The 22,525-nt window shown below is 38.3% G+C and overlaps 1 protein-coding gene and 1 pseudogene across 3 annotated transcripts; one reads left to right on the top strand and one right to left on the bottom strand.

Moving 5' to 3' along the window:
• Nucleotides 1-5,192: 5,192 nt before the first annotated feature.
• Nucleotides 5,193-15,040, top strand: LOC101616527 (pancreatic alpha-amylase). Of its 3 annotated transcripts, none has more exons than XM_004659067.3 (10): nucleotides 5,193-5,363; nucleotides 5,686-5,832; nucleotides 6,662-6,859; nucleotides 7,459-7,689; nucleotides 9,237-9,370; nucleotides 9,834-9,956; nucleotides 12,149-12,248; nucleotides 13,137-13,255; nucleotides 13,368-13,493; nucleotides 14,851-15,040. In XM_004659067.3, exons 1-10 carry the CDS (start codon nucleotides 5,196-5,198, stop codon nucleotides 15,038-15,040), a joined length of 1,536 nt encoding a protein of 511 aa, XP_004659124.2. In that variant the 5' UTR covers nucleotides 5,193-5,195. The 3 variants fall into 3 exon arrangements, with proteins under 3 accessions (XP_004659124.2, XP_004659122.2, XP_004659123.2); XM_004659065.2 differs by having other exon boundaries at nucleotides 5,196-5,363; nucleotides 7,459-7,524; XM_004659066.2 differs by lacking the exon at nucleotides 7,459-7,689 and having other exon boundaries at nucleotides 5,196-5,363.
• LOC123456188 lies at nucleotides 6,215-6,389 on the bottom strand (annotated as a pseudogene).
• Nucleotides 15,041-22,525: the final 7,485 nt, after the last annotated feature.

Here is a 22,525-nt window from a genome sequence, read left to right as displayed (position 1 = left end):
CTTAATTAACCTTGTTTCATCAGTATATAATGGACATTAGCATTTATTTTATTTTTATGTTTTTTGGTTTTTTGAGGTAGGGTTTCTCTCTAGCCCAGGCTGACTATCAATTCACTCATGATTCTCAAGGTGGCCTTGAACTCAGGGCAATGATCCTACCTCTATCTCCCGAGTGTTGGAATTAAAGGTGCCCACCGCTACACTTGGCATTGTACATGTGTACTGAAATATCACATTGTCTGCCATAAATATTGTAAATGTGTTATTGAAACATCAAAGATAACTCCTGGAGGGGTTTTGTAGTGTTATGATTATGTTATGTCTTTTTCATATTATATGTGTGTATGGTTCTCTGAATGGTACAAAGGCCATGAGTATTGTTTTTTTTGTTGTTGTTTATTTTTATTTATTTAATTGAGAGTGATAGACAGAGGGGGGGGGAGAGAGAGAGAGAGAGAGAGAGAATGGGTGCGCCAGGGCCTCCAGCCACTGCAAACGAAGTCCAGACACATGCGCCCCCTTGTGCATCTGGCTAACGTGGATCCTGGGGAATCGAGTTTTGAACGGGGGTCCTCAGGCTTCACAGGCAAGCTCTTAACTGTTAAGCCATCTCTCCAGCCCGGCCATGAGCATTGTAAGCACACATCTACCCATTGTACTACATCCCCCAGTCTGGTTGCATATTTTTAAAGGTTAGAAAACATTGCATATTCCCTTCTAACCCTATTAGTTCTCTGAGGGTCGGGGATTTACAACTACTTCTGAGAAATGGAACTAGTGGATGTGAGAGAAAGTGTGGAGTGATACTACTTAATGCCAAGGCCTTGACAAAGTTGAGAACAGAGCATGAGTTTTTAACATTATCAGAAAGAACAATCATAAAGATAAGTTCACAGCAATTTAAATATTATATCAACCAACATATTGAGATTTTACTGTGTATGTACACTGAGATGTCAAAATTATTTGAATTAATTTGTTTAATTATGATAAGGTTTCTAAGAAGTGGGATTTTCATTTTTCTAATTCATAGCTTGGTTCCATCTGGCCATTACTTTCCAACATTAATATGCTAAATGTGGGGTTATTTTTCAGGGTCCCAGAAAGTGGAAGTTCAGATCTAAGAGTGTACTTTGTCTAAGTTTGTGGTTTGAACCATGACGTTGTTAGCATCAGAAACCTTGAATCAAGCGTGAAGCTCGGATGAGTCCTTTCTCTGTCACTCTGCACACCAGCCCCATGTCCCTGTTATGTAAGCACAACTCTCTCCTATTTAAAATGCTCAGTCACATGTATTACACTGCTGGAAAATTTTCTTTCTGACTTGTTTTTGAAAACTCTTCCCTGGTCAGGAAACACTTCTCTCCACTGGAAGTACCTCTTATCTTCTCTCCTTTCCTGTCAACCAGAATTTCATAAACTATTTAACTTTGCTAAAGTTATAAAGTTGCATTATATATATATATATATATATATATATATATATATATATATATATATATTTCTGAATAGGGTCTTACTCTAGCTCAGGCCGACCTGGAATTCACTATGTAGTATCAGCTTGGCTTTGAACTCATGACAATCCTTTTACCTCTGTCTCCTAAGAGCTGGGATTAAAGGCATGCACCACCACATCTGGCTCATATTCATTACTTTTTTTTTATGAGAAAGAGAGAGAGAGAGAGAGAGAGAGAGAGAGAGAGAGAGAGAGAGAGAGAGAGAGAGAGAGAAAGAAAGAAAGAAAGAAAGAAAGAAAGAAAGAAAGAAAGAAGGAAGGAATTGGCATGTCAGGGCCTCCATCCATGGCAATCAAGCTCCAGATGTGTGTGCCACATTGTACAAATGTGTGGCCTTTCACATGCCTCACCTTGTGTTTCTGCCTTACGTGGAATCTGGAGAGTTCAACATGGGTCCTTAGGATTCTTAGGCAAATACCTTAACCACTAAGCAATCTCTTCAGCACTAGTTGGGGAATCTTGTCATTTATCCATGTTCAGGTCTTCCATCCCAACAGCCAGTCAATATTCGTTGTCCTGTCCATTGCAAATGATCAAGGATGACATCTGTTTTTTCCATTGTCTCCACCAGGTCAACCATTAAATACATTAGGTTTCATTTCAAAATCTATTATTGCTTGTTTGGAAATTCCAAACCTTCTTTGCGTCTATTGTCATATTTACATTTAAAATTTTTTATTATATTCCCTTTGGGTTTAAAATTTATACCACAAAATCAAGCCATCACTATTGGTATCTCAATTTCCCATTGTGCTCTGTGTAGTTGCTTTCTGTATGTATTACGGGCAGTGCCATTGTTCTAGCCACCCAAATTTTATATTGCAGAGTCCATTTGACTGGCTTTTTGTTCCCTTACATCTAATTAGCTGCATTTCCTTTAGTCAGTCACCACCAAACCTCCTTCTCTTCTGTCCTGTCCTCCAGCTCTTCCCACAATCCCAACTCTGCCTTTTCATTACCTCTTTTCATCTCTTCTATGTGTTCATGTGATTAGATAACAGAGCAATAACTCATGCCCATGACTTGCTGGAACTCAGACTTTGCACATTCCTGCCACCTATTGAGCATTCAAAAATTTTATTATCTACTTGCTAGGTTCTGGGAATATTAAATAATATGTCTAGTTTTGCAAAACTAGGCTCAGATAGGTGGGCATTTGAATAGTTAATAACAGCATAATATGCCAATATAAATTGAGTGAAATTTAATACTTTCATATTCATGAAGAAAGACAAACCAAAAGAAAACCAAAACTGTCACAAAGTACAGGACTTATGCTCTGCACGTGGGGATACAATGGAAGTCTCATGAAGAGGATAGGAGTGAATCATAGTAAGAAGAAAATTACCTGGAATGTCATGAGGGTATGAAATTATATGGAAAACATGAAGATTGTCTAGTTTTGCCATAGACTTTGTGCATTCTGTTGGTTGGTAAAGTAGAGCATTGTAACTGAGTAAGAAGTAAGTTTATCTGAACTCTTTTTAAATATTTTCTTTATTGTTATTTGAGACAGACAGTGAGCATGAAAGAGAGAGAGAGAGAGAGAGTGACATACCAGCTCATCAAGCTCCCGCAAATGAACTTCAGACACATGTAACACCTTGTGCCTCTGGCTTACGTGGGACTTGGAGAATCCAACCAGGGTCCTTAGGCTTCATCAGCAAGGACTTTAGCTACTAAGAAATCTCTCCAGCCCCTCATTTGGACTCTTGATACCCTTTCCAAGGTGATACTTACTAATCCCTTCTTAGCCTATCATCAGCACAACTCAACAAAAACATCCCTCCAAAATGGAACAGATCTCCACATACCCAATCGTCATGACCCATAGAGCTCTTCTTATCTTAAGAGCGGCTGTCACTGCCAATGCCCTGTGTGCTCAGCATTCCACTTTTCCTCATTCTTCAGTTCTAATCATTCCATAAATCTGTTATCCTTTGAAGTGTTATTCTGTCAATGTGTCAGTCCAAGACACTCACCTTTTTTCCTGGACTACTATGGAAGAATGTGAACTGATCTCTCATTTGTTTGACTCTTACACTTCTAAAAGCTTGTTTCTTCTCAGAGGCATGAGCGATTTCCTTGTAAATTTCAGCATACCTTGTTCCCCAGATAGACTCAGTGGCTCTTTCTTCATGTTGTCAAATACCTTTCTAAGACCTGGCTGACCTCTCAGGTCTCACCTCATTTACCTTCCCACTATTCTCACATGATTCAATCCAGCTGACTTTGTAATTTTTTGGAATACTTAGTGGGTGTCTAAGCCCTTGTCAGCCATCTACATGATTTTTTTCTCTCTAAATTGCTCTTCCTCTTATTCTCAGAACTAATGTCAGTGCTTAAAAACACGACAGAGCTCCCCTCCTTGGGGGTGCTTTCCCTGATCTTGTCTGAAACACAGTGACGGTGCTAGCCCCCTCTCTTTCCCATTATTACTATTTTGTCATTTCATACCAACTGGTACCTATCTGAAATCATACCGTCACCACTACGATTAGCATTGTCATATTGCCCTCTCTGCCAAAAATTATCTACAGAATAGGAACGTCCGTGTTCCTTTATTTTCCCTATTATACACTCAGATTTGGGGAGAAAAAAAAAAGGAATACACAAAACCCATATAAGTGAATTATTTCCCACATACACTATTTTTTAAAACATGATTTCATTATTTTAATAAGGAAGGTGGTTTTGAGTTCCTTTACTTAGACTCATGGTAAGAATAGAACACATTTGGGGCAAGGGAGAAAAGTGTCACCACATATCCCTCTGCTGTTTCCCACATTAAACAGATGATTTTATAGAAGGCTCTTGTTCAAATTTAGAGGATTTTTATTTTATGGCCCTTTCAAGTGCTATCTAATTATCACTTTGTAGACCACAGCTTACAATGTAGCCTTGGGTGGTCTTGTATTTGTAATCCTACCCTCTAAGTTTCTCTAGCTCTGGGAGGTTAGGGCTGTGCCACAATGCCTACAATTACCTCTGATTGTGATGGAAACACATAAGTAATTAAAATTGGGGTGGAAGAAGAGAAACACACTTTAATTTATTATCTGGTCTCTATTTTAAGTAGACTTCTTGCTAATATGTGTAGATAGATAGACGGTAAGGAGACATAAAGGGAAGAGAAAGGAAGGGAGGAGGGTACTTAACAGGTTGATATTGTATATATGTAAGTACAATGATTGTGATGGGGAGGTAATATTATGGAGAATGGAATTTCAAAGGGGAAAGTGTGGGGGGTAGAGAGAGGGAATTACCATGGGATATTTTTTTATAATCATGGAAGATGCTAATAAAAAAAGAAATATTTTGGCACCAAATGTAATTTTCCTTGCATGACCAGAGAACTTCAGACAAGATCTAATATTAATCAAAGAATACATGAATGATTAATGTTTATATTCTTGAAATGCAAGGTTGCGAGAGGATAATATTTATTTCCTGAGGAAAAAAAATCATTAAGTTCTAAGAGGGTGTGCTAGTACTCTCTTGGGAGATTTTCTGTATGTTCACCTGTGGTGTTAAGATCACTGTTGATAATCTTCAAAGATTAGAAACAAGCAGCTTGTCCTCTAAATATTTGCCATGGTAACATTTACTTAGTAAAATGTGTTTGTTGCAGGACTATAAGTGGCTGCTAGAAAGAAACACTGACGACTTCACAGCGAGATGAGGTTCCTCCTGCTGCTCTCTGCTCTTGGGCTCTGCTGGGCTCAGTACTCCCCTCACACTCAGGATGGACGCACATCGATGGTCCATCTCTTTGAGTGGCGCTGGGTTGATATTGCTAAGGAATGTGAGAGATACTTAGGTCCCAAAGGATTTGGAGGGGTTCAGGTAAGCACTGCTCACAGACTGAATTTCAGAGTCATCTGCACTTATACACAATGGTGATCTTTCATGAATTGGAGCATTGTGCTCTTTACAGGAATGTTTTCAGAAAAAGAGAAAACACGGGCCTGTTCCACCATTTCGTGTTTTGTTATAGGAATTCAGGAAGAGCACTGCACCATGCTCATAATGGTTCAGCTGTTTCTGAGGCAAGGTCACTACCTAAACAAAGATTCTGAGATAACTCTGGACCATTTGTTAGCCACCATAACATTCAGTGAGGTTGTGATCTATGATCTGGCACTCATTACGACGGTTTCATTTGTAGGTCTCTCCACCTAATGAAAATATTGTAGTTCACAACCCTTCAAGGCCTTGGTGGGAAAGATACCAACCCATCAGCTATAAAATATGCACAAGGTCTGGAAATGAAGATGAGTTCAGAGACATGGTGACGAGGTGCAACAACGTTGGTGTAAGTGAATTCCCCTTTATATGTATTATATAGGAAGAAACTTTCTCTCTGAGAAGAAAGATTCATACTTTTAAAATGTACTTTACTTATGAATGAAATCACTGCCTTATGTCCCAGTGTGTAAATCTTTGTATGCATAATACTCATCTTCTAAACAGGAGAACATGCTGAGCAAAGGTTCCTGTATGAATTAAAATGTTGGCCTTTGCCCTATGTACTGGCCCATATTTTCTAGTAACACTATTCTTGTGAGGAATTGAAATTACTACTTGTATAGTTGCTAGCATCTCATCTCATGTCTCTTTACACCCACTAGTCCATGGTTAGTGTGCTAGCCTATCCGTTCTGAGTAGTAAATAGCAGGTGAACTCTTCCAGTGTATATGAACTTCTGTCTACTTCTGGTCATGCAGAGCAGAGTACGGTCTTCACCTTGTGGTACAGTGCAATTTAAAAAAAAAAAATCAATAATCTCCTTTTTCAAATAATTTCTATGTTTAAACAGATAAGAACAGATCATACACTTACTTGCTCTTAGCCTAAAGGCTGAGAGGTGATAATTTCTGCTTTTAAAAAGAATGGCCATGCCCTTTTCTCTGTATTCTGAGTAGCTTCTGGTCTCCACTTTGTTCCTATTGGACCACACATTTAGAATAATTTTTGTTCTTCATGTCATTAAAGTTTTCTTTCACACAGATCTTTCTGTCTTTTGGAAAATAAAGCCATGAAATAGCAAAAGGGTATCTGGGGATTCCAGTAACACGTTGTAGGTTTAGTCAACAAGGCCTTAGGTTTCTGTGTCCATGTGAAGTAGACACTTTCCATTTTAGGTGCGCATTTACGTGGATGCCGTCGTCAACCACATGTGCGGCGCAGCTGGTGGCGCGGGGACAAGCAGCACCTGTGGGAGTTACTACAACGCTAACAAGGAGGACTTCCCAGCAGTGCCGTACTCTGGGTGGGACTTTAATGATGGGAAGTGCCACACTTCCAACGGAGAAGTTCAGAACTACAATGATGCTAATCAAGTAAGTCCTTAAAATAAGGACAGAATGAAGAACTACTGTGTCCCTAATGATATATTTTATGAACTTACATACATACATGTACACACATATTTTATGTGCTGGTGTGACATCTATAGGAGAGCCTATAGCAGGGTCGAATGGTTAAAAATAAGAAACTGAAATCTACATTTAAAACTAGTCTCTAGAGATGGAATTTAGGCTTAGGGTTCAGGCACTTGCTTGAGATGTCCTAAATGTGTAGGTGTTTAGAATGTGATGGCTGTCAGGCACCATTTAAAACAAAGCAAGAAATTATGGATGGAAGATTAGTGACAGTAAGGGTGGAGGGAGGGAGGGAGGTAAGAAAGGTGACAGTAAGTAAGGAAAGAGAAATTTCTGTAATCAACTAAGGAGCTCATCAATTCTATATCCTAACATTTCCATTTTTATACTGGAAAACTTTTGAACACATAGGCACAGAAGAATATTGTTTCCCAGTGTCCCATGTAAAGGCATTATCATGTTTTTCTTGCTTAATCGGTGAACAAGATAATCGTTCCATGGATTCTTAGGTGAGGGGGGACATTTATAAATCAGTCACTTTTGCTTTTCCTTAACAGGTCAGAAATTGTCGTGTGTCTGGCCTCCTTGATCTCGCACTTGAGAAAGACTATGTTCGTACCAAGGTTGCTGACTACTTGAACCATCTCATTGACATTGGTGTGGCTGGGTTCAGACTGGACGCCGCTAAGCACATGTGGCCTGGAGACATAAAGGCATTTTTGAATAAACTGCATAACCTGAATACAAGGTGGTTCTCTGCAGGAAGTAGACCTTTCATTTATCAAGAGGTATTGCAATACATACAAGTGCATATAAAATCAAGTTATTTTGTTAAGTAGGAAATGGATAGCCTACCTAGTTAACTATGTTGATTCTGCAAGTTCATGTTTAAGTGAATTGATATAGAACAGGATCTTGAGGTTCCATTTCTTCAGAAATGCATTGTTACCTCACACCATGCTAAGTTCTAATGGAGTGCAGATAATTTGTTTAATTGGCAAATGTTATGATATTTCTTATATCCCCAGAGACTCTTATGCATTCAGAAAATCATATTTATTGTATGAAGCCAGTCTTTTATTGAGAAAGACTTTTTTTTTAATTTTTCCTTTATTTATTCATTTTTTTTTTTTCTGAGTTAGGGTCTCACTGTAGCCTAGCCTGAACTCCAATTCACTATGTAGTCTCAGGGTGGCGTCAAACTCTCAGCAATTCTCTTACCTCTGCCTCCAAAGTGCTGGGTTTAAAGGCCTGCATCACAGCACTGAGTTTCATTTAAATTTTTTTTTGTATTTTAATTTAGTTTTATTTTTTTAGAGAGAGAGAGAGAAAGAGAATTGGCATTCCAGAGCCTCTGCCATTGCAATTGAACTCTAGACATTTGTGCCACCTAATGGGCATGTGCAACCTTGTGCTTGAGTCAACTTTGTGTGTCTGGCTTCCATAAGGATCTGAAGAGTTGAACATGGGTCCCTAGGCTTCACATGCAAGCACCTTAACGACTAAGGCCTCTCTCCAGCACCTAAATGTTCTTTTTTTTAAAAAAAAAATTATTTATTTGACAATAAGAGGCAGAAAGCTCTTAGGTTTTTCAGGCAATCACCTCACCCTTAAATCATCTCTCCAGCCCTCAAGCTAGTCTCTTTGATTTTTAATCTTGGCTAAGCCAACATGAGATATCTTTAGAAAAACAGATTATTATTTTGATGCAACAATTTTTTTGTGGGGATAAGAGTGTTAGTAAGGGCTGGAGAGATGGCTTAGTGGTTAAGACACTGGCCTGCAAAGCCAAAGGACTCAGGTTTGATTCCCCAGGACCCATGTATGTCTGATGCACAAGGGGGCTCATGTATCTGGAATTTGTTTGCAGTGGCTACAGGCCCTGCCATGCCCATTCTCTCTCTCTCTCTCTCAATTTTTCTCTCTCTCTCCCTGCCTATTTCTATCTCTCTCAAATAAAAAATAAGGTATTTTTAAAAAAGAGTGTTAGTGATACCATTTATCTTAGTTTTCTTTGTAGAATTATGAGTTGATAAGCACTGAAAGTATTTGCCAGATAGAAAGTGGTTTAATAAGGTGAATGAATGACTGAAATACCACTTATGTGCAAGAGTAGTTACACCAGCATTCTGATAGGACAGGAGTGACCTTGTTATTGCATGTCTTAAAATGTGGCATAGGCTAGATTAAAAAATAAGAAACAAAACACCAAGAAAATTATTTTGAAAACTGAACATTTTGTTATTGGTTTAAATTTCTTATAGAATAACATTTTCCACCAAAATCTTTGCATGTCTTAGGGTAACGTGGCATTTACTCTCTGTATTTCTCCTAGGTAATTGACCTGGGTGGTGAGGCAATCTCCAGTAGTGAATACTTTGGAAATGGCCGTGTGACAGAATTCAAATATGGTGCAAAACTGTGCACAGTGATCCGCAAATGGAATGGAGAGAAGCTGGCTTACTTAAAGTAAATAAATCAAAGTCTTTCCCTTGATCTATCACAGATTTATCACCCTATTACCCCACTATGATTTTCAGCTTAGGATATTCTTGATTGGTTAAACTATTATGAAGTTGATTTTCACTAATATTTGTTGTTTCCCATACCAAACTTTATCATCTATTTCTTTGAGAAAGTCAATCATAAGGAAGTACTCTAACATACTCAAACCTACACCTAGAGATTTTGTCTGTAATATCATATGAGTATTCTAGAGTTTGGTAATGTCTATAAAAAAAGAATGTCTGTTAAAACTAGGCTATTACTAAATGCAATTTGCTACCTTTAGAATATTCTGAAAGTCATACTGAAAAAACAATATACAGTGTCAAACTTTTACAAAAAAACATATGAAAAGAGTGGCACATTTAGATGTCTCTAAATCCACTGTGAAAGATTAATGTAAACATATAAATTCTTTTTAAACTAGGAACTGGGGAGAGGGCTGGGGTTTGATGCCCTCCGACAGAGCCCTTGCCTTCGTGGACAACCATGATAACCAGCGAGGACATGGGGCCGGAGGTGCGTCAATCCTGACGTTCTGGGACGCCAGGTAGGAAACGGATTTCATTGTAATCTTTTCTTTGATTTGTTTCTTATGTTGTCATTGAGAATGATAATATATGAAGATTCTGTTCTTTAATTTTGTTTCTGCAGACCTATCCTCTTTTCTGCCCTCTCTCCAGTCTTCCCTCCTTGAAGGAACTTCCTTTTGAGGTTGACCTTCCTCTGTCTTGTTGTCTCATTCCTGTTTCCCTCCTTAGTGCACGGTGCCAGAATATTGATGGAGACACGATATTACCATATACCCAAGTGTCAATGTTTGTGCCAAAAGCATGCTTTTTTTTTTTTTACTATAGTTTTGTCATAAATCTTGAAACTAATCATGTTGATACCATCTGTAGTACTTTTTTTTTTTTCCTTAAGGACATGTTTGGCTATATGCTGCCTTTTAACTTCCATATATATTTATTTACTTTTACTTTTTAAAAAATATTTTTAAAAGTTTTTTATTTATTTATTTGAGAATGACAGACAGAGAGAGAAGGAGGCCGAGAGAAAGAGAGAGAATGGGCACACCACTGCAAATGAATGCAAGATGTGTGCCCCCCCTTGTGCATCTGGCTAACATGGGTCCTGGGGAATCAAGCCTTGAACCAGGCTTTTTGGCTTCACAGGCAAGCGCTTAACAGCTAAGCCATCTCTCCCCAGCCATTTTTTACTTTTTAAATTTTATTTATTTGAGAAAGGGAGAGAGAGAGAGAGAGAGAGCGAAGTTGGCACACTAAGATTTCCAGCAACTGCAAAGGAACTGAAAACCTATATGCCACCATGTGCATCTGGCTTACGCTGGTCCTGGGGCATTGAACTGGGTTCTTTGGATTTGTAGGCATATGCTTTAACCACTGTGTTATCCCTCTAGGTCCCTTTTATCTCTGAAGACTGAAATAAGAATTTGATTGGATTTGAATGAAACTGAATATTGTAAATGAGACTGTTTCTCTGGTTTCTTTCTGCTTTTCATTTGGTATACATGAATGGTACACTGTGTTTGTGTGAGTGTGTGTGTGTGTTAAGTTTGTATCCTGCCACTTTAAAAAAATATACGTATTTGTTTGTTTATGAGAGAGAGAAAGAGGCAGATGGAGAGAGTAAGACAGGGAGAGAAATGGAGAGGGGAGAGAAAGGGTGTGCAGGGCCTCTAGCTCCTGCAAGTACTCTCCAGATGCTTGTGCCACCTTTTGCACCTGGCTTACCTGTGTCCTGAGGAATTGAACCTGGGGAATTTGGCTTTGCTGGCAAGTGTCTTAACTGCTAAACCCTCTCTCCAGCCCTATCCTGTCACTTTATTGAATGTGTTTATCAACTTTAGTAGTTTGTGGTGGAGTAAGCTTCTCTTAGATACAGAATCATGTCATATGTAAATAAGGCTAATTTGACATGTTTCATTCTGATTTGTATGAAATCAAAACCAGGCAGAGTCACAGCAAGAATATGAAAATTATAGAGTGTTATCCTTGTTTAAATTATATGCAAAACTTCTTAAGAAAGTTCTTACAAATCAAATTCAATAATACATTAAACATATCATCCACCTAGATCAGGTAGAATTCATTACATGGATACAGTGATAGATGGTACAATATACATAAGTCAAAAAAACATGATATACCAGTTAGGCGTGATGGCACATGCCCTTAATCCTAGCACTTGGGAGTCAGAGGTGGAAGGATCACTTTGAGTTCAAGGCCAGTGTGAGAATAAAGAATGAGTTCCTGGTTAGCCTAGTCTAGAGTGACATTGTAGTTCAAAAAAGAAAACAAAATATAATACATCATATGAACATAGTTAAGAACAGAAATTACATGATAATGTCAACAGATGCAGTAGATGCAGGAAAGGCCTTTGGTAAAATAAAATATCCCTTCATGATAAGAACACTGAAGACACTTGGAATGGAGGGAAATAAGCATAATAAAGGCATTATATGACAAACTTGGAGACAATATCATACCAGTGGGGAATTACTTGACGCCTTCTCACTAATATTTGGAAACTGACAAGGGTGTCTACTCTTTTCACTGCTATTTTAACAGAGTACTTGCAGGCCTTTCTAGAGGAATAAGCAAGAGAAAGTGGAGAGGGAAAGGAGGGAAAATATTACAAATTGTGATTTTGTGACCTGCCTTTTGGTGGTGATGAGACATTCTGTTATTCTAATGTCATGTCATTTGTACCTTGCAGAATGTATAAAATGGCCGTTGGATTTATGCTCGCTCATCCCTATGGCTTCACACGAGTGATGTCAAGTTACCGCTGGGACAGAAATTTTCAGAATGGCAAAGTAAGTGGTAGAGTTGTTGAAAATAACTTTTTCCAAGAAAAAAATCCCTCTGTGTTACTTTTTCACAAAATTTTTGTGTACAATATTTAGGATCAGAATTTTTCCTATCTCTATCTCCCATGTCCTCGGTAAAAGGTGTGCACCACCATGCCAGGTCACAAGAATGTGGCTTTTTAAATGATGCCAACCCCTACTATTTCCACTCATTGCTTTCTGATGTCAGGAATCACAGATGACTTCATTTCTTTTTTGCCTCTATTATTTACCCTAGACCATATTTTTCTCTTCTTAAATTACCTCTAATTCTCAAAATGCATATTAAGATGTTGCTCACTTAAACCCAGCCTAATCAGATACATTATGTAACCCATTTATCTAAAAGAGTAAATGAGAGGATAATGAACTCAACTAAGTTCAGTGTAGCTCAAAACACACCTTAGTCTGTACTCAAGATCTGCCCCTAAAGACACACCTCTTCCATCAGGGATCTGCCTGGTAGGACTTAAATAGGAAGCTTAAAAACAAACAAACAAACAACCAAAAAAAGAAAAAAAAAAAAAACAGAAGAAAAAGCGAAGGCTATGGGGACATATACATTCAAAATCACACAGAAACTAAACGGCTTAGAGTGATTATGAGAAGCCACTGCAGGGATAGGAAAGGGGAAGTTAAACATTTGCTGCTCTCTTATCAATAAGTCCCTAGAGACCCAGAGTCTGTGGAGATGCTGACGTCTCTCTCTGTGTCACTGACTGCCCTGAAGGAGGAGGATGCTCACTACAGACCCTGCAGAGACACACAGAGCAGACCTGGAGGGTGTGGTGTGGTGGAGAAAGAGCAGGCAGATCCTGTATCATCATAATCAGTATTCTTGTTGTAAATAACCAGGACGTTAATGACTGGATTGGACCACCAAATAACAATGGGGCGACCAAAGAAGTGACTATCAATCCAGACACTACTTGTGGAAATGGCTGGGTCTGTGAGCATCGCTGGCGTCAAATCAGGTGGGGACGTTCCCTTGGAGGCATCTTCTCATAGGACATGGTTTTTGTAACGTTTTATTTTTCCCTGTCAAATTTTAAGTTTACCAGCATCTCATCTGATGATTGCTTCTAGGAACATGGTTGCCTTCAGAAATGTAGTTAATGGCCAGCCTTTTGCAAACTGGTGGGATAATGGGAGCAACCAAGTCGCCTTTGGGAGAGGAAACAGAGGATTCATTGTCTTTAACAATGATGACTGGTAAGTAGACATCAAAGATTTATAGTAATTCATACTGTCATATTCTTTTCTTGTTCATTTATTTCCCTGCCCATTTGATATTTTCATTTTTCTGAAGATTCATTTGGAGAGTGGAAAGAAAATATAGGTATCAGGAAAGCATAGAAGAGAAGGCAATGGTGGCTTTTAGATTGTTCCTCTATTTTTAAAGACTTTGTTTCAAGTAGAGTCTTTTCCATGCCTCCCTAACATCTAGCATGCAAATGCGCACATATACATGTCCATGGGTCACAGTTCATGGCGCACAGAAACATTCAAGTTGAGAGTGAAATGTCATTCATAGAACGTAGTGCCTCAGTGATTGAATTTTTAAAAGTACTTTTTATTTATGCATTTGCAAGCACAGAGAGGAAAAGAGAAGAGAGATGGATTATGGGTATTCTAGAGCCACCAGCCACACCACACAGGTATTCCAGATGCACGTGTAACTTGTTGCATCTGGCTTTATGGGGGTACTGAAAATCTAGCCTGGCTCATCAGGCATTTTAGGCAAGTTCCTTAACTGTTCAGACAGCTCTCTAGCCATGATTGCTTTCTTTTTTTTTAAACACCTGTTGTCTCCATCATTCTTTTATCTCTTCCTTTGATATATAGTCTTCAAATCTCTCACTGTGATAATCACTACCAAGTTATATATATTCTCTTGAGCATGGTAATTATTTTCCTCAGGACCATGTGCAGTTTTTATTCTGAGCCTTCCAATTAAGCACTTTCCTCTGTGATGTTTGCAGCTCACTTCTCCTCAGTGATTCCTTCCCATATAGATGATAGCTCTGAGCATCTCTTTTCTAGGAATAGAAATATCTCAGTCCAATGTCATCTTTTCTTCATGTGTAAATTATCTTTTAGCCTAAGTTATATTTTATTGGCCAACAAGGACTATAAATCAAGTACATCACCATTTGGCAGCTTTCATAAAACAGCCTCAAATTCCAAGCTTTTTTTCTTCCTCTTGGAAATTTATGGTTTTTTGTTTTTTTAATCCTGCCTTAACCCTATTTCCAGCGTCATGCAGGCCGTACTCCACTGTCAGGGTTATGATTCTCCCTCATCTTCACTAGACTCTTCCACGCAATGCTGGCTCATATTCACCATGCCGAGGAATCTTCTAGGCCTCTGTTAGATGACTCGTGGTCTGAGAAAAAGCTTTTCTCTCTCCTGGAGGAGGCTTTGTGTCTGAGTTTCCCCACTGACATTGATCACTTCTAGTTCTATAGCACCAAGTTAAGTCCTGTGTTTGCTTTAGAGATAGATAGTCTGCTAGCTCACATTTTACTGTATTGGATTTAAGAATAATAATGAGTATTTATTTTTTCAGGGCACTGTCCACCACCTTACAAACTGGTCTTCCTGCCGGCACATACTGTGACGTCATTTCTGGAGATAAAATCGATGGCAACTGCACGGGAATTAAGATCCAGGTTTCTGGCGATGGCAGAGCTCACTTTTCTATCAGTAACTCTGCTGAAGACCCATTCATTGCCATTCATGCTGAGTCTAAGTTGTAAAGGACACATTAAATACGTACAGAGACAGCACAAATCATGCGTGTTTCTTTTCTTGCTACGAACTCAATTCTTATTGTTTATTAATTCTTAGTACATTCTATAACTTACCAACTTGAAAAATTATAAAACCATTAATGATACTACATACGTGTATACCTGTCAGAAAAATAGTCACAAACAGCTACATGGCAATGTATTAATAATTCATGAAGGTTTTTTTTTCTTTATTTTTTTATTTTTTATTTTATTTATTTATTAGTTTGTTTATTTATTTTTTTTTTTGGTTTTTCAAGGTCGGGTCTCACTCTAGCCCAGGCTGACCTGGAATTCACTAAGGAGTCTCAGGGTGGCCTCAAACTTGTGGCAATCCTCCTACCTCTGCTTCCTGAGTGCTCGATTAAAGGTGTGGGCCACCATGCCCGGCTTCATGAAGGTTGTAGTTACAAAACAAACACAAGTCTTAAGACAATGTACTTTTAATGTATAGGATAGTTAGTTTCTGGGACAGAATCTGCCAGTATAGCTTAGGTTGGCCTTGAATGGTCAGTAATCTGACACCTTCACTATCTCTAGTGCTTGTGTGGCAATGCTAGCCATCCTGCCCAGCTCCGTATATTTTGCCCACTGTTTACACCCCAACCGCAATTTATAAGAGAAACAAATAGCTTTTTGTAGTGTCCTTCAGACTCAACAATACTGAGCCTGTTCTTCAACTAACTCCATGTTTCATTTCCTCAGTGACTGTTCTGATCCCCAGGAGTTTATCAGGTCCCCGCCTCATCTCACAGAGCCCCACATACATGTGTAACATGTCCACCCAGAATTCACTGAGCCCCAAATGCATTTCTGCTTGTAGTTTCTCTCTGTAGTCTGAGCCAGGTTCTCTCCCATGTCCTCCATAGACTTGTTCCTTAAAACACCGCTTGCTCTGCTATATCTGTTTCCATAGAAATATGTTTTGGGTGTTAATTGTCCATTATTTTTTTGACATTTTGTAAGATTTCTCCCCATATTTCAGCATGTCTTCCCCATTAAATCATCTTGGGCCTATTAGCTGATTTTTTTTCCCCTTAAAATAAAGCCTTTTTAGCCACTGTGGATTGTCCTGAGTCCTACAGTCATATCACTCAGGAGGCTCAGTAGGTGCCACTAGTATAGGCAATATGCTAATTTCATTAAAAAAGTAAAATCTGGAAAAAAACTTCAGTAATATTAATTATTGTTCATTCTTTTTCAGTTTTCATCTTAAAGGATGTTAGTCATCCCTTTTTCCCTCCCTTTCTCTCTGTTGTGTTTCATGCACGTTTCCATACATATCTTCCCTCATTGCTATGGAAACTGTCATGCAGAGTCAGCACCCATCCCTTCAATAACAATTGCAAGAGATGATGCTTAGTTTTCTTATTCAACTCTCTCTTTCTGGTTTCCTTTTTAAGAGCTTTGGTTATTCATTTTATGAGAGAGACAGAGAGTGAGGCAGGCACAGAGTGGTAGTGAGAATGGGCATGGCATGGCCTCTAGCCACTACAAACGAACTCCAGATGCTTGGGCCATCTTGTGCATCTGTGTTTATGTGGCCGTTGTGGAGCTGAACCAGTGTCCTTAGGCTTTGCAAGCAAGTGCCTTAACTGCTGAACAATCTCTCCAGCCTCCTACTGATTTCTTCTACTTCATTTTCTTTGCTTTGGAAAGAAAATCTAAGCTTTCTGGAGACAGGTAGGAAAAGGCATGATAATCACTACTAATAATACATATATATGTATGTATTATTTATATATATATGTATTATATATAATACATACATATATATACACACTCACATATATATGTATATGTATATGTATATGTATATGTATATGTATATGTATATGTATATGTATGTGTATATATATGTATGTATATATATATATGTGTGTGTATGTGTGTGTGTGTGTGTGTGTGTGTATGTATATATGTTTCCTTTTGCATACTATACTCTTATCTCTAAGAAGACTCAGTTTCAGATACCACACAGATGCTTCTCACCTCTTTGTGCTCCATATTTCTCTTTCCCCTTCTACTCATCCTGTCTGAGTGATTATACTTCTGTAACTTAAAGAACAACCTTTTACATTGACAGGAGCTTTTACCAATGTCTCTTTCCACTAGCTAGATGCCTCCAAATTCCCACATGTTCACGAGGTTATACTTGATCTCAACACTTTAAGGTATCTATCAAAAAACGAACTTTGGAAGCATTAAAGAGGATAGTTTGGGGTATGGAAATACTTTGATATAGTTATTTCAAATAAATAAGGTACAGACAAGAGATTACAAGTAGGGGTTCTACCAAGTGATGCTGACAATGTAGAACGCTATCAGTCACATATTGGTGTGGAAGTTAAGGTATTATGCCCTGTCTGGAAATCAATTTGTCAGTTTCCACAAAAGCATCAACACTTGAACATAAAAGAAGCAAAGGCATGAATCTGCAATTGTACTTTGAGCATTTTTTGCTGACCAATGAAAGATTGTATTACACAAAAGTCACATAAGAATATTCATAGCATTTTACTTTATTACATCCTAAACCTACAAATAACTGTTCAAATAATTCTTCAGTGAATGATAGGTCACCTGAGCTGTGATATATCTATACCTGGAACACTATCTAACAATAAAAGAATATGCACATAGTGGTTATCAAATGGGCAGAAATGTACTTTGAAAAAAGCCAACCACAAACTGACATACATTACCTAATTATAACTATATATGCATACACATATACTATATATGCATCATTTAAAAATATTTTATAGGAAGATCAGTGGTTTTAAGCATTAAAGTGGGAGAGTGTAAGAAAGAAGTGTGTGTAAGTATCACAGTACAGCCTAAGGATTCTGTGCAGAGAACCTGCTGTAGGTTATAAATATTAGGATCCTGTGCACACTATTGCTGTATTTTCAACATGTTGCCTTTGAAGGAAAGGGTCTAAAGGGTACATGGGATTCAGCTGTATTGTTTCTTACAACCTCATATGAACCTACAATTGTATCTAAACAAATCATTTAAAATAACACAAATTTCAAAGTAAAACTTTTCCATATTGGAACTTCTTTGGTGCTATTATATTTTTAATGAAACACAAATAAACCACAGTAAACTAAAGCCCTCATACTACTGGGTATAAATAGAGCTTTCCACATTTATCTCTTGTCCTTTCTCCCTGGCAACCCCATATTCTTATCTTTTTCTGACCTTTTATCAATTTTATCACTATGTCATAGACTTTTGGGAATTCATTGGATCACCCCTCTGCTTCTACTGAAAGGTCTTAGACTAGCTAATTAGCATGGCTTGGATATGTCTTATGTAATTGCTGTGGTCATTTTTACAGTTCTGCAACCTAAGATCTGTGTCTTTTTTTTGACTCTCCAATATCTCTCAGAACCATCTGAGTACTAGATCCTTCTAATTTTGCCAATTAACTGTTTCTTGCCTGTGCTGTTTGCTCTCATAATGGTCACTATCTACTTGTTTGTTTCTTGAATTAACATAATATCCCATTTTACACCCACCTTTTTGTGAAAGCAGCTAAAGACTTCAAAGTACCAATTTTAGGCCAAATGTGGTATTTGTTTGAGTAAATGTACAGTATGATATTATAGTAAATTCAGTATGTTTTATAACAAGTATATTCAACAGACTTGGCAAAGGAGAATAAGACCTTAGTATAATCACTAGTATATAGGAAAACATCTCATACTCAATGAGAATGATGAGAATTTTTCCCTCTTAGATTATTCAACATAATATTGGATATGGAAGCCTACATAATCACACACAAAAAATAGGTGTTTTCCAAGTTCTCACGAAGAAAGAAAATAATTGATTTTCACTTATAGCATGATCCTGTATGTAAAAATTCCTTAAAGATTCTACATTCCCACACATCTACTTTTTATTAGAACTACATCAAATTAGTAATTTTTAGGACAATCTCAGTACTCCAAAACTGAAAATAGAAGACTCAGAACTCTCTTTCTTGGGTCCAGGATTTATTTAATTCTAGTGATAGAATGCTGGGAATTTAAGGGAGTGGAAAGAAACTCAGAACTTCCAAGCAGAGAGGAATGGAAGTAATTATGAATTTTATTTTGAAGGAAAAAGGAAGGATCTTACACTGTGAGGGGGAACCCTTTATGGGCCATATAGGATTTGGGTGGTGGGTGTGGATATGACTTAGGCATATATGATAGGAGTCATTCCGTTTTTAAGATTGGGTAAGAGTTTCTGTCTTTTTTTTTAAGTTATTTTATTTTTATTTATTTATTTGAAAGTGATGGACAGAGAGAGAGAGAGAAAGAGGCATAGATAGATAGATAGATAGATAGATAGATAGATAGATAGATAGATAGATAGATAGAGCATGGGTGCGCCAGGGCCTCCAGCCAATACAAACAAACTCCAGATGCACACGCCCCCCTTGTGCATCTGCCTAATGTGGGTCCTGGAGAATTGAGCCTCGAACCAGGGTCCTTAGACTTCACAGGCAATTGCTTAACTGCTAAGCCATCTCTCCAGCCCAGAGTTTCTGTCTTATCTGTTGGAAAGTAACTCTTAGAATGGGATATCTCCATCACTGACCACTGGTGTCTGTGAGGAGGGTCCATTCCTCACCCAAGCCATGGTGCAGTAAGCCCTCAGCAGTTTCCACTGGGGAAGGTTTTATAAAGTCACAGACTTGGGACAGCTGTGGAGAGGGAGAAGGAAGAGATGGTTCTCTCGAAATCTAACATTCTGGCATTTTTGTTTATGTAAAAGATGAACATATTGATACTTCTTAGGAAAGAAGACAAAGGTTGGGCAGTGAGGTAGGGCTTTTGGCATTATTGGGAGATGGGTTGGCATCTTTAACTGCTCCTGATTGAACTGTGGCCTCATGAGTTCAGGAGTCAGCATATTTTGAGTTGAATTTTAATAATTTATTTATTTATTTAAGAGAGAGAAAGAGGCAAGATAGAGAGAAAGAGAGAGGGAAAGAGTGGGCACACCAGGGCCTCCAGCTACTGCAAACAAACTCCAGATCCATGGGCCCCCTTGTGCAACTGGCTTACATGGGTCTGGAGAGTCAAACCAGGATCTTTTGGCTTTGCAGACAAGCACCTTAACTGCTAAGCCAACACTCTAGCCTTTAATTTTTATACCAGGTGAGAGATACTTATCTAGTTTCATTCTTCTGCATGATTTTCCAGTCTCATTTCACAAAAAATTTGTTTTCTATATTGTAAGTTTAAAAATATATTTTATTTGCAAGAGAGAGGGAGGAAGAGGCTGATAGAGACAGAGAATGGGTATACCAGGACCTCCAGTTACTGTAAAGGAATGCTACCTTGTGTGTCTGGATTATGTGGCATTGCAGACAGGTTCACACTGCTGGTGGAAATCACCCAACCAAGAGCAGCTTGTAGGAAGAGGGAGGTTTATTTTGGTTTACAGGCTGAAGGGGGAAGCTCCATGATGGCAGGGGGAAAATGATTTCATGAGCAGAGGGTGAACATCACCCCCTGGCCAACATATGTAGACAAAAGCAACAGGAGACTGTGCCAAACACTGGCATGGGGAAACTGGCTATAACACCCGTAAGCCCATCCCCCAACAATGCACTGCCTCCAGGAGGCATTAATTCCCAAATCTCCATCAACTGGGAACCTAGCTTTCAGAACACCTAAATTTACGGGGGACATCTGATCAAACCACCACACATGGGTACTGGTGAATTGAACCTGAGTCCTTAGGCTTCACAGGCAAGCACCTTAACACCTCCTTAACCACTAAGCAATCTCTCCTGCCTGTAAGTTTTTTATATATGTAGAATATCATGTGGCTTTTACCACGACACGATTTCTGAGTCCTGTCCCCTTATATTTGTTTACATGCCCATTTCTGTGCTGACACCACACTATTTTGGTTACTATGACTCTGTTGTATAATTTGAGTGGTCATCTTTAAATATCTCCAGCATTGCTGTTTTCACTTAGGATTCTTTTGACTACTTGGGATGTTTTTGGCTTTCATATTAATTTTAGGATTTTTTTTTTCTAGTTCTTTGTGGGAAGTCATTGGGATTCTCTACTATTCTAACTCTGCTCATTTGCTAAATCAAACAGAGGCAGCTCTCATGTGGGGATCCCTTAAAACTACATTGACGAAGTCAACTGCAGATTACACATTGCACATCACTGAGTGATAATGTGTTTACAGATGGGGTTCATAAGGCTACATGGATTAAAGATGCAGTGCTGAAAATAAAGGCGCAGAGTGGATCCTGATATAGAAGATTGCTGGTGGTGACTGTATAAAGATCTAAAGAACCCAGCCGCAGGGCTGATGGAACAGACCTACATGTTAGGTAGGGCTCAGTGTCAGGTTGCAATGTATGCTTGAGCTGAGACCCATGGGAAGCTGGAGGTTTATCTCGGGTGATAATTTTTGCACAGTCCCCTGAGCAGTGAATGGGTGATGGGCACATGCTGTGTCATCATCTTAGCATGCTCCTACTGATAGAGCTTTGTGTGAGGGGTGTTATGATGGAGTACTGATCAGCACATGTGTCTGGTGTTTTAGAAATGACTTGGATAAATAATGGTACTAAACTGCCTGTATTTACTGAAAAGAAAACTAATAAATTAAATTAAAAAAAAAAAAGAAATGACTTGGAATATTCAGTGGTGTAATTTTTATTAGTATGAAAAAAAAATGAACTTCTCTGTTTGGTCCTTGTTCTGAGAGATGGTGGTTGTTCAATTTCTAAATGAAAATGTAGAGTTTTCTCACATTGGCCCTTGCACTCAAAATGTGGTAACACATGGCAAAGCAACTGCTGTTTTATAAACTGGAATATCACCTAAAGTGACTTGGAACCTGGTGCTTCTTTTCCCTATAGCATAGAGTACTTCTGAGCAGAGCAAAACGTGCTCTCTATATTGTACACTGTAAGTTCTGAGAGCAGGAATGAAGGGACTCTCCAGTGAGAAAAACCACATATTATTCTTTTTACATGGTGCATTACACCTGTTGATGCCAAGATATCTTTGCTAGGTTGTATTTTGTTATTGGCTTGTGGCTTTCCATGATAAACATTTTATACTTGTGAAATTTCTCACTCTTTGTGTCTTCATCTAAAATAAATCCCAGTTTTGTGGACTGTCTACTGAGTCAAACAAATAAACAAACAAACAGTGCAAAACATCCCACAAATACACTCCGCATATACACACAGTGTACTCATAATATTAAAAGCAAGCAGGCACTATTTAGAAAATTTTATTAGCACTCCCAGATTAAGTGAAGGTATATATATGTATAATTAGCTTCTGTACATTTTCATTTGATTTCTCATTTCATCAGTCTTTCGTACCTCAGTTAAATAATCTGAAGAATTGCAAACCCTACATAGTAGTCATCAAAAGGAAAAAAGTAGTGCTGGTTCAGGCACATGCC

Source organism: Jaculus jaculus, chromosome 19, assembly GCF_020740685.1.
Source record: "Jaculus jaculus isolate mJacJac1 chromosome 19, mJacJac1.mat.Y.cur, whole genome shotgun sequence".
NCBI classification, from domain to species: domain Eukaryota; kingdom Metazoa; phylum Chordata; class Mammalia; order Rodentia; family Dipodidae; genus Jaculus; species Jaculus jaculus.
This window is presented reverse-complemented; position numbering and strand designations above follow the sequence as displayed.